The 12,428-nt window shown below is 50.0% G+C and overlaps 1 protein-coding gene across 1 annotated transcript in view; it reads right to left on the bottom strand.

Annotated features, from left to right (window-relative positions):
• Positions 1-12,108, bottom strand: part of RFX4 (regulatory factor X4) — a 95,981-nt gene extending 83,873 nt beyond the window's left edge. Inside the window, exon 1 of the mRNA XM_075089499.1 lies at positions 12,096-12,108. Within this exon, the coding sequence (XP_074945600.1) occupies positions 12,096-12,108 (13 nt within the window). The remainder of the gene's footprint in view (positions 1-12,095) is intronic.
• Positions 12,109-12,428: the final 320 nt, after the last annotated feature.

The raw sequence follows: 12,428 nt of genomic DNA, 5'->3' as shown, positions 1-12,428 counted from the left end.
TTAAACTTATTGAAACCTACTAAAATCAAGCAGAACAAGCTATTAAGCACATCTAATCACACACACAGAGGTTTTCTAAGATTTAGGCTTTCATAGGTGGTGTAAACTCCCTCCTTTCCACTGTCAAATTAAAGGTTTGTGAGACAGTGTCAGGGCCATCGTCCAACTGCTGTTCCTTCTGATTACTCCATCGCGGACACTCCTTGTTCACAGAACAGCTCCTCTTTGACCATTGAGGTGGACCTGCCACACAGAGCCACACAGGTTTTGCTCCTCGCCGCCTCACTCTGTGCCATCGGCTGGCAAGGCACGTATCCTTTGGTCCATGTGTGCGAGCTGTCAGGAACATCTTCAAGCTCCACAGGAAATCATGCCAGTGTCTCCTTGGTCCTGCACAGCCATCTTCTGTTCTTCCAAGAGACCTGCTTCTCAGGGATGACAGTGACACACGGCCTTGGTGCAGATGGTAGAGCCGCTACCCTGACAAGCTGCCAGATACCTTGGTGCTCTGTTTGCTAATCTAACTTTTTATTTCATTTCCAACAGGGCAAAATGTCGGGCACTCTTGCTGCAGTCCTTTCTTTTGTTCTCATTTCTTGGCATATGGTTCCTTTTGGAACTATTTCAGGGTTAATGGACATCAGTCCAGGGCACTTACTAGATGTTGGCAGGAATGTTTTTGTCCTTTTTCTTTGACTACTGATTCTAATGAAGCATCATGAAATTCACCATGATATCATAAGAACGCAAAGAATTACTCTCTTGAATCTGTGAGAGCTCTTTCATTTTGTTTAGCCAGGTCTTTGCTCCTAGTACCGATTTTCTGTTAACCCATTTGATTGGGTGTGTTAAAAATTTTGCATGCTGCATTTAAACTGATAGAACAAAAAGCACCATAGTCCATCATCTTTTGACTCATCTAGAATACTTGGGTAGGAAAACTGGAATTTATGACATGTTGTTTTCTTGTTACTCTGTGTACTGTGCAAAAGTTCACCTAAACATGATACTTTCATTGAAGTATGCTGTCAACAATATTTCTCATTAAGAAACTGCATCCCACATGTAGATCAAGCACACTCAGGAACCCTAGAATATGAGATTCCTCTGCATATTGATTCTGGCGTTTAGGGCAGCCGCCAGCCTGGATCAGACACAACTTCAAAGTCCTACCCCTTGCCTTCTCTGGAGTCACACATCATTTTGCTATCGCATTTCCAGCTCAGTATGCATGTTAATTGGGAGTAGGCATTTCCCTCTCCCAGTCACACACAGATGTTATCTACCATTTTATTTTGAAAAGTAGGCTTCACCAGACCAGTAAGTAGCCACTTGGTTTTTGCTGCATCAAGACTGTTCCTCATTTAACAGGGAAGAGAACCTCACCTGGTCCAATTTCAGTGCAGTGATATTTCCTCACTTTCACGTAGGATCATTTAAGCTCGCAACACCAGTATCTGACCGATTCGGCTCTCCCAGGGCACTCAACTTTCATGGGTGTGCAACATGCAGCCAATCTTTTCATCAGTATGATAATCACATGTAACACGTGCTTTCCAAGCACCAGCTCTACATACAGTAAAGTGTATCTTCGTGCTTCTAATTCATATGTTACAGATCTTCAGTCCTTCAGGGTCTGCTGCATGAACCAGTGTAAATGCTATCGTCTCTGATTTATCCACAATGTTTCCTTCCAAGAAAATGCAAACATGCCCCTTGATTATTGCCAGTCCTATTCTCTCCCAGAATAAAGGAGTCTCTTGATGCCCTTTTTGCCCCAGATTTCATTAACTTCTTATGCTATAGAATTAACGAGAGGCACACTAGGGAGCTCATAAGAGGAGGACCTTCTCTTCTGGGTACCTATCACATCTCTTATACTCCTACCCAACAGCAGTCTCCGCTCACTAGCTCTTGGGTTAAACATTCCCAGATGCTACGATGGTTCTTCAGCTCACCAGTGTGCATGAGAAGACATGGAGTCCTCAAACCCTTAATTCAGCTCTGCTTCACCAGTGCACAAGGCTGGAGTCATTTGGCTGAACGGGAAGTCTGTGACTCAACAAGAAACAGGATTTGCATCAAGTACCCATGAAATGCTTCCCTCTGCCTCAGGAGCCGATGAATCCAGCAGACAAGCCAATTTGGCACAGAAACGGTAGTACGTCAGTAAGACGGACCCACAAAGATGGCAAAACAAAAAGATGTGAGATGGGTGGGAGATGCAGAAAATGCTGGCTGCGGGGCTCAGGGAGGTGAGAGAAGAGGGAGAAGGCTGGTTGTTGGAAAGGGAAAGGATGAATGACCAAGAAAAAGGCATGGTCAAAAAGAAAGTATAGGAGGAAAGAGTAACTACAGAGAGCAGATTTTTTTTAAATCAGAAAAGTTCAGTTCCTGAACAAATGTGACTACAGTAAATATTTCTCATCAGAAACAGCATCCAGTCAGGCTGACTGAAAGAACAAGAGAAACAGACAGACACACATGTGCAAAGAAAACTCAGGTATCAGGAGGTAATTGTAGCAGTAAGAAAGAGACAATCACTTGACTGAAGACGAGTGTGAATCGAAGGAAAGAGATACTGTATTTATTCATATGGTGGCCACTTCTCCTCCCTTTATGCACTTCTGTTCCAAACCTAGCAGTTGCTCGCTACTGTCAAAGGATGCAGCTATTACATTACTCACAACCATTTTTGTGGTCAAATACGGCACTAACTAGACAGAAATTTCTTTCAGTTCTCAACGTGTACCCAGAGAATATCTGTGCATGAAAACTAGCAGAGAGCACACTAATAAATCATCGTAACATACTCCCACAAAGATTGGTACCTCTCAGAATTAATCTGTCTATACAGAGCAAGCATTTCATGCCATTAAGTCTACAGCCTAAATGTGCTTGTCGGAAAGTCTTCGTTCAGTCCCGATGTGCCTAGACTTACAGATTCATAAACCGTGTACGAATTTAGTCCCTTCCACAGTGTCCCTTCCCTCCCCTTAGAAAGTACTACGAAACTGGACCAGTGCTTTTAAAACTAGGAGCCTGTCTTTTTTGAGAAGTCTCCAGTCTCCTCTGAACAATATGCAAAGCAAACTCAGGGAGGGAACATAAGAAAAAAGAGAAGTCTTCTTTCCTCCTCCTTTTTTTTGCCTAAGACTCACCAAAACAAGAGTCTAGTATTGAATATTCAGCACTGAATACTAACTGCTCAATAGACAGTCTGTTTGCAGAGCTCAAAGTGGAAATGACCCAGCAAGGAGGAGAGGTGAACACGCTGCTCCATCCATGTGATTAAACTGCTCTGTAAATGCAGTCCTCCCCAGTTCTCCCCACCTCGTTACAATGGAGGCCATTCGCTGCCCCTACCACAACTCATTTAAAGAAAAAATATTTGCATTAAAGGGGCCCCCCTCACTAGCATTGTCCCCGTGACTCTACATTTGAGAGGGGAATGTGAGTCCCAATGTTGGGAAACCTGTGCTAGCCAGTCAACCCGACCAGCAGGACCTGTTTTGCCACTGCTCGGGAGGAAGGACCAACAGGGCGCAATTTACAGAGGAGCAGAGCACCCAGATGGGTGTCCCAGGTCTCAGCCTGCATAAGGCAGGGAGTTACAGGGTCACACAGTGAGCACCCAAGAGTTCCAGTTGGGCCATGGGCTGGAGTGCAAACACAATACATCATTCAGCAAATGTGCCATTTGTGCACTGCCTCTCGTAAGGCCAAATTTTCCTTGATAACTAAAATACAGCTCATTCTACCCTTGACCCCGAGAAGCACAGAAGAAGCAGTCTTTTACGGACACGATGTGTGTGTTGCACACCTGTCGTGCTCAGCGTGACAGTTCCTGGTCTGGCTCTTGTGCCGCATCTGTCCCTGACAGGGTGTCCGTCTCACACACAGCACCAGGCACAGCTCCTCTCCTGCCGACCCTGGGTTGCCAAACATGTCAGCCAGCAAATCTCTGACCCACTGCTCAGCCAGGTCTGACATAGAGAGATCTGGAGCTGAAGGGCTGTGCTGAGGGGTGGGTGAGGCTCTGCAAAGGGGCCCATTCCCTCTATCCAACGCATGAGCCAATGTACTTGGGGAACACCCATTGTGGGAGCAGGCATGTCTCGTCACAGAACATGTGACGATAGCACTTGTGGAACAGGACTCTGCTTCCACATTTGTTTGGACCACATTTTTTACGGTGTCTATCAGGTCACTGTCACCTTGAGGACCAGGCAGGAATTTTTTGTCTCCCTGTGTTGCTTATGTTTTGGAGGGAGTAGAGGGACAGGAAGGATTTTACTTTTCTCTAAGCACTGAAGACGGCAACAGCTAAGAACAGAGTAACTATAAGCTACGTTGCAAAAGCTAACAGCATTAAATATTCATTTGCTTAATTAGGACATCCTGCCACATGTCCAGGGCTAACCCAAACATCAGATGAAGTGGGAACAACACAGGTCAGGTTATTGACAGTTTCCACACCCCCTTTTGAAGGCTCAGATTGGATCTACTTCCCATGACCATCCATTAATTTTAGTCAACAAATGACCATTTCTGCAAGATCCTAGAATATTAGCAAAACACACAGCCTTTCCTGCTTGCCCTCCAACACACAGTAGCTTTTGGCCTTTTGCAGCAGGTTGCACCTCTGTTACAGGGTACTAGAAAGTGCCGTAGGTCATGGAAAGGATGTTCCATGGGGCGTGTTGAACTAGCTCTACTCTGCTGTCACCATGGGGCACCAGTGGCGGGACACAGGTGGTTCTACCCAGCATTGGATGACCACTCAGGAGATCCCACTGGTGAATTGAGCTCCCTCTCCATACCACCCTTCCTCCTTCAGATGCAGCTAAGGTAGTTTTAGCACTTCTGAAATAGTTTAGCAGTTAATAGGATTCGGGGGTGGGGGAAGGAGTATGTTAACCCTTCTGTCATTGCATTTAGTGGTATCTGCATTTATCCCTACCTTTGGCTTTTTTCACTACTTTCAGTTTCCCCTTGCCACTGCATTTCTGGTATTTTGTTGCTTTACAAGTTTAGCACAAGCTAGATCTGAATTTGCACATCTATACAAGAACAGAAAGCTCATGCCTGTTTTGTTGACCTAAGGGTCTCATTTGCAAACACACATTTGCACGTAAGACATGTTTCATATAACAAGGTCTACCTGACTTAATGTGAGTGTGAGTAAGTCTTGCCCCCAGTAGCCAAACCAGTAAAAATGGCTGTATTGAAGAAGAAAACAGGATAGTCTGATATTATTCTAAGGAGTGAAAGTGTAGAAAGAGAACATGAGAAACAACAAGTAGTTCTATTTCTAGGGACCGTATTCTTAAAAAAAAAAGGTAATATTTTCTAACACTCAAAACTTGTAGCCCTTACTTCCAGGCAAATCTGCTTTTTTCTAGATATGACCTCAATGAGCAAACCAAAATCCCTAGAGAAGCATTTGAGTCTATGCCATGGGGTTCATGAGCACCCAGATGCTCCAGCAGGGAGTTTGTCAGAACGATGACCGCAGCATTAGACCATGGCAAGCCTAGAAAACCGATGAAATCCCAGCACAGGTCCCAGCCTTCTGCTCTTGAAATCAATGCCTCTAATTCCCAGGGCTGTAAGTTTCACAGAATCGCTCATTCAGAGAATATTCCATCTATATAAAATGTACTGTTTCCCATTACCATACTATTTGGGATCCTGCACAAAAAATGCTCAGGATAAGCTACTAATTAATTGTGAACCCATCATTCATAGCTGTGAAGCAACTCTTTGGTTCCTGTAACAAATTCCATCTGAGAGAAATTAAGTTCACTTACCAATAAGAGAAAACAAAGTGCTTAACTGTAGCTGAAGTGAAGGAAATGAGACAGCGCTGAGCCCTGCGTTTCAGTCTTGAGGCAATTTAAGCTGCAAATGAGCTTTTTCTTCATAACTTGGTGCAGTGAGAGACAAGGCTCTATTTAACCCTCTCCACTTTTCCTGATTTTGAGTTTATCACAAAGGGAAGAACGGCCAAAAATATTTAACCCAACACTTATTTATATACACAGAATGAAACCACAGCTCTTGTGGCAAGCCAGAAAGACTCTACCACTGACTTCAAACACCATTTTTAACTCTAGCTAGTATTTTATAGCTAATAAACTGCTCTCACTGCAAATCTCCTGGGGGAAAATAAATGGGAATGAAGTCAGGCTAGGACTGCTAGTTATGCATATAAAATAGCTGCAATCAAGTTATTACACATTCCCAGTGTTGGATCATTACGAGTTAACCCTGGGCACCTGCCCTCTCTGAGGCACACACATGGACTTCAACAGGTGTTTCTCTTGTGGAGCCATTGCAGGAGTGGGACCAATCTCTAACAGCAAGTTGTTTTACAGTTTTAAATACTCACAGAAACTCTCTGACACATGTGTACAATTCTATAGGACCTAAAAGACATGTGTAAACATGTTTTTAGTACAGACATATTAAAAAAACCTATGCAGGCCTCCCCCACCTTAATCATCACCACGTACTCTTCCTTCCTACGCTTGTTATCTATGGGATCGCTCAGCCATCAAATATCCTTTATGCTATCCATCGTCCTAACTAGAATGTTAGCAATCAAATCCCCCCGGCCGCCGGGGCGCTGGGCTCCAGCAGGGTCAGATCGTACAGGGTATTCATTTTCAGACACAATGAAACAAATAGAAAATCCAGCACAGATGCAGGGAAACAGACAAGTGGGTGAACTCAGAAAATTCACAAACCTCAGTGCTCACGGAATTGTGAGCTAATTATTTGGACTCGAATGTCACATCAAGTATCCCCAAAGGACTGACCTTATATTTGTATTAGTTACATGACAGCCCACGGCTGCTCTAAAGGCATTGTCATGAACCATCAAGCCCCGGCTGTATTTAATGCCACCTCTTCAAAAGTCTTCATCTGCAGAGGTACGAATGTTTTGTCACGGCGCGGGTTTCAGCGATCCCACGATTTCATCTTTATTTTCCTGTGGTGAAATCCTATGTATAGAAATAGTACCCCAGGGGAGGCTCCTCCTTATGGCTGTCCTAACTTGCAAACCACTTGCAAATTAAGCTAGAAAAATGCAAAGGTGTTTACACTGGGAGATGCTGCAGATCTTACAGCTACGCCAACCTTCTTCCTCACCTGCACGCTTGCTGCACCAGTGGCTGAAAAAACCTTTATTTCCTAAAAGCAATGAAGCCAACGACCCTGACGGAAGCAGGGTACTGACGATACCGGTGACTTTCTGTGGGACAGCCCTAGTTCCCATTGCACGTGCAACATGGTGTCTTCTGATTTCGAGAACATCTTTTGCTCGATAAATGTTTACTACAATAAAGGTGCAGCTGCAATAAACAGACAGAGGCTACAGGTTTCTTTGCAGTCTCACAGACAAAAGTTTAATCTGTTTGAATCCCGAGTCCCTTCTTTCACAAGGGTTTTACCCAAATAAAATTTTGAGGACTGTAAACCCTAAACTGTAACTTAAATAAATGGAATAGTTTCTTGTAAAAGTCTGGCTATTCTTATGCAAAAGCTTGTTTTAGCTCTTTTATTTCCTTTCCATCCTTTTAAAGACCTTTTCTTTATTGCAGGTAAATAACAGATTGCAGAGCAGTGAAAAGTACCACAATTCTCCCTCACTAAGTATATTAGAATTCATTCATTAGCAGACAAATAAATCATAAAACCATTCTTTTCTCTGAGTCAGACTTAGAAGATGAACTTGTTAACGCAAGGTAATTTTGACCAACTTACAAACCTTTAAAAAACTCCCCACAGATTCTACAAACTTCCAAAAAAAACCCCTCAGGAATGAAAACCTGATCCAGTGCTGGGACTTGCGGTTAGATCCCAGTCCTGCTGCTGCTGAAGGCAGAGGGAGCTGCCAAGGATCGGGCCCTGCTGCGCAAACATTGTCCGCAGGACCTCGGCAGCCAGCAGGAAAGAAAACATTTTTGTTGATTTTTTTGTTTGCTCCATTTCTTTCACGTGTGAAATTGTATAAGATATGAAATGACATAAGACAAATAGTCAAGTTCAATTATATAAACAAACAGAGGTATTTCTTTTGCATGTCCATATCATATCAAATTTAGGATTCAAAAGACTCATCGGATCATCTTAACTTCTCAGCAGGTAAAAGCCTTTATAAACACAAACCCTGGAACAGTAAAGAACTTATTTATTGGAACAAAAACAAATCACATTTTTTGCCTGGGTATGAAAAGTACTTGAGCAAAGTAAGCAAAAAAACCCACCCAATAGGAAGTTCCTCTTTATCTGTTGGTAAACTGTGCTGCAACGAGCAAAGCAGTTTTGCTTTGAAAAAACAGTTTTCAGCAGCAAAATCAACCACTTGGTCACATCAAAAAAAATATCAAGATCCAGGGTCACACGCTTCAGCGTTATACATACGTTCTGAAATGTCACGACTGCTTTGCCAGCTAGCATGCAAGTATTTATTATCAATATTGGCAATTTCATTAATTGAACCGGGACACGAAAGCCATTAGTTCTCTTCCATCAGTGCTTATATGCTAGATCCTTTTTAAATGGCAAGCTCATAGAAAAGGTCACCAGGCACTGCCGCAACACCCGTATATTGGTACGAACATAGACGTAAATCTGGCCACCACCACCACTACGTTCCTCTAAGGCGCTGGAACCCGCTTTTTGTGGTTCACACAAACTGCTTTAAGGGCCTAATCCCAAACGCCTTGAGAGCACTGAAAGGCTTTCTGCTGATTTTAATGGGGTTTGGATCAGCTCCTAAGTCTCAGCTTCACGTCCCAAGGACCTCATCCATCTCACACTTTGAAAGCGGCGGAGTTTTTGCCTGGCTCCAACATTGAAATAACGAGGGATACTTATTGAGCCATGCAGAAAAGTCGCACTCCAAGAAAGCGCTTCCTTTTCCTTCGGCTCCCAGCAGTGCTGCGGCGGGGACCTTTCCCAGGGGTGCTGTGGAGAAGGGGAGCCTGGCAGCCCCCCGGGAAATCGCTGCCGCCCCCGGGACCTGCACCCCCGCCGGCAGCGCCCCGCACTCACTGGCCCGGTGTCACTAGGGGGGGCTGCGGCTGTGGAAACCTGTTATTAATACTGGGGATCTCCCACAAACTCCCCCGGGGCTCCCCGGGTGCCGGCCCCGAGCTCCCGCCCCGCCGCTGCCCTCCCTGGGGCCCTGGTGGGCTCTGCCGGGGAGGAGACGGGGCCCCAGTGCAGCGGTCCCCCCCGGGGACACGGAGGTGTCGGGGGGCCTGCGGGGCTGTGGGGTGAGAGCCCGGCCGAGCTTAGGGTAGGCGGCGGCTCCGGCAAGCCCTAAAAGCCCGGCAGGGCACCCCCGGGGCCACCTCTCGGTGCCCCACAGCGAAGGGGGCGGGGGGCGGGCGGGGGAGCCCCAGCGGGAGTTGCAAACTCCCCCCCGGCTGCCGGCCCGGCTCGGGGGAGTCCCGGCCTCTAGAAACCGCTCCGGGGAGCGGGCGGGCGCCTCACGGGGTTAGCGGCGGCGGCGAAAGGAAGCGGGGAAAGATGCCGCAAACAGCCGGAGAAGGGCTGTCCCCCCTCCCCCTCCCGACTGCCCGCCCCGGTGGGTACCCGGTGCCCCGCTCCCCGCCCCGGGCCGGGCCGGGCCCCGCCGGGCGGCCGGAGAGCTCCGAGGGCGGCCGTCGGGGCCGGGCCGTCGGGGCCGGGCGCTGTCGCTGCCGCTGCCCTGGGCGCGGAGCGGCTGGCGGGGGGTCCCCCGGCCCCCAGACGGCCAGAAATCGGCTTAGGCTTGGTGACAGCCCCCGTGGGTCCCTGCCCGGGGTGGGGGAACACCAGCTAAACTCGATGCTAACCAGCTAAACGGCGCTGCTGGGGAAGGACCACAGCATTGCCCTGCCTTAAAATTAGAGCCGTGGGTGATTTTTAATTTTTTTTTTTTTTAAAATCCCGCTGGTTTAGGGAAAAACTGTTAAGGAGAAATTAAAACATGACTGATTTTTTTCAATGAAGCCATATTTCTCCACAATGCGAAAGGATCTTTACATAACAACTGAAACTCAGGAGAAAAGCTAATTGGATTAAGTCCTCTGAAAGGGAGGTTAAGGTGTCTGAATGAGACAACTGCAAAGCTCCACTTTTCTTGCCATCTGTTTAGCAAGACTAAAGTGTTTTCTGATTAATATTACCTTAATCAATCATGCTGCCATTTATGATAACCGTACTGAACTTAAGGAACGAATACTACGGAGACTCAGGCTGACGATGGGCAGTTTTGCATTCAGGGATAGGAAACGCGGGGATTTTTTTGGTTTGGTTTGATTTTTTTTTTCTTTCCCTAAAGACCCGTTACAGTCGACAACGAGAAGTTGCCACCAGCGCCCCGAGCTCCGCCCGGGCAGCGCCGCTGCACCGAGGGGCGACTTGCTTTTACAACCCAGCGACTCCTACACACGCTGTGACCTGAACGCAACGATTCCTTCCCAGCCGAAACAACCCCTCGGCTTTTGTCCCGAGGTCCCGGCAGGAAAAGCGGCCCCAACCCGGCCGGTGTCGCCGGTGGCCGAGCCCGCCCGGTGCCCCGAGCCCCCGCGCCGGGACGGCGGCAATCGCAACCCGGCAGGGCCGGCCGGCCTCTCCCCCCCTCTCTCCTTCTCTTTTTTGGTTTGTTTTTTTTAATAAATATTTAAATTTTACAAAATTTTTTTCGGGCCGCCTTGGGCACGAGGGGTGGGAAAGCCCTCGGCGGTCTCGGGGCTGCCCTGCCCCGCCGCCCCTTCCCCCGTCCCAGCCCGCACCAGCCACACCGACGCGGCGTCGGGAGCCTGGGGAAGCCGGGTCGGAACGGCGGGAGCCCTGGGGGAGCGGCGGGAGGCGGCCCGCCGCCGCCGCCGCCGTCGGGGAGGCGCGGGGTGAGGGGACCCGATCCCGCGGCGGGGCCGGGGCAGGCCGGCTCCCTTCTCCTCCCCTCCGCTCCCCGGCCGGCTCTACTCTGCTCTGCTCTCCTCTCCTCCCCTGCGCTCCCCGGCCGCCCCCGCCGTGCTCGGCGGCTGCGGGAGGGGCCGGGGCAGGTGAGGAGCGGGCAGCGGGGGGAGCCGTCCCCGGGCTGCGCCGTGCGTGAGCTGCGAGCTGCCCGCCCGGGGAACGCCCGGGCAGGGAAGGGAGGGAGGGAAGGAGGGGAAGGGGGTGGGGGGTGTTTTCCGGCGCTAATAAAATAAATAGAAAATCGCGAAGGTAGTTGTGGCGGTGGCTGCCCGCCCTCCGCTGCTGGCGGGCGCCGCGGTCGCGGCTGGTGCGAAACCGGGCTCGGCGGGGCGGAGGGAACCGGGCACGGCCGGCGGCGGGGGGCCGAGGAGAAGCGGCCACGGTGCCGGGAGGCCGCCGCTGACAGCCACCGCGGGCAGACCTGGGCCCGGGCCCTGCCCCCGGGGGGAGCCGACGCCCTGCTGCCCCGCCGGGGCTTCTCCTCGCTTTGCGGAGGGACTGCGGCCGCCTTTCTCCCGTCCCGTACCGGACCAGCCGAGTCATCCTTCGGGGCTGAGGGGTGGTTGGGTGGGTGGGTGGTGGTGCGGGGAGAGACCCACCCTGCCCTTCCGCAAACTCCCTCCCCTGCAAAGCAGCCCAGCCCCGGCTTTGCCTGCGGGACAAGGCGACCTCGGTGCTGGGCTCGCCCTAACCCAGCAACCACCTTTCCCAGTAATCCCCGTTTTTTCGCCCTTCTGAAACGCTCCGCTCAAACCTAAGCGAGCGCCTAAAACTAGAAGCGGAGAGGAAATAAGTTTGCCGGCCGGCAGCCTAAGGAGGAGAAAAGAAGGAGAAAAAAAAAAAAGGAGGGGGGATAAAAACCACCCTCTGCTCCATGGTATCCGCAAGTGCAACCGCAGGGCTCCAGCCCGGGGCCGGGCCCCCCCGCCGCCCCCGCACCCCGCTCCCCCGCACACGCCCGGGCTCATTTGCCTGCGAGGCCGGTGAGGCGGGCGGCCCCCCCCGCCGCTGCCCCCGCCGCCACGGTCAAGTTGAAAAGTCCTCCCTGGCGTGCGAGAGGAGCCGGCGGGCTGCGGGGGGGGGCAAACGGAGGGGGGACACACACGACTTACCTGTGGAGTCCATATCGGGTTCCTCCAGCAACCCGCAATGCATGCTCTTCCCATGGACGGGACGGGAGCCCCAAGGTCCCGGGGTGTGGAGAGCCCCTGCCTCAGAGATGCGCGGGGGAGAGGGAGCAGGGTGGCGGCGAGGGGGTGGGGAGGAAGGGCAGAGGCAGATAGTTGGGGGGTGGGTTGGGGGGGAGGTTAGCGCGGGAGAGAGGGGACACTCCGTAATCCAGCAGGGCAAAGCCAGACCCGTCAAAATGTTTGCGGATGTTTCATGGGAAAAAGCATCATTTTATAGAAGCCCTGATGGGAGAAATGTCATTGATAGGCCAGCCA

Source organism: Phalacrocorax aristotelis, chromosome 1 (genome assembly GCF_949628215.1).
Source record: "Phalacrocorax aristotelis chromosome 1, bGulAri2.1, whole genome shotgun sequence".
NCBI classification, from domain to species: Eukaryota; Metazoa; Chordata; class Aves; order Suliformes; family Phalacrocoracidae; genus Phalacrocorax; species Phalacrocorax aristotelis.
This window is presented reverse-complemented; position numbering and strand designations above follow the sequence as displayed.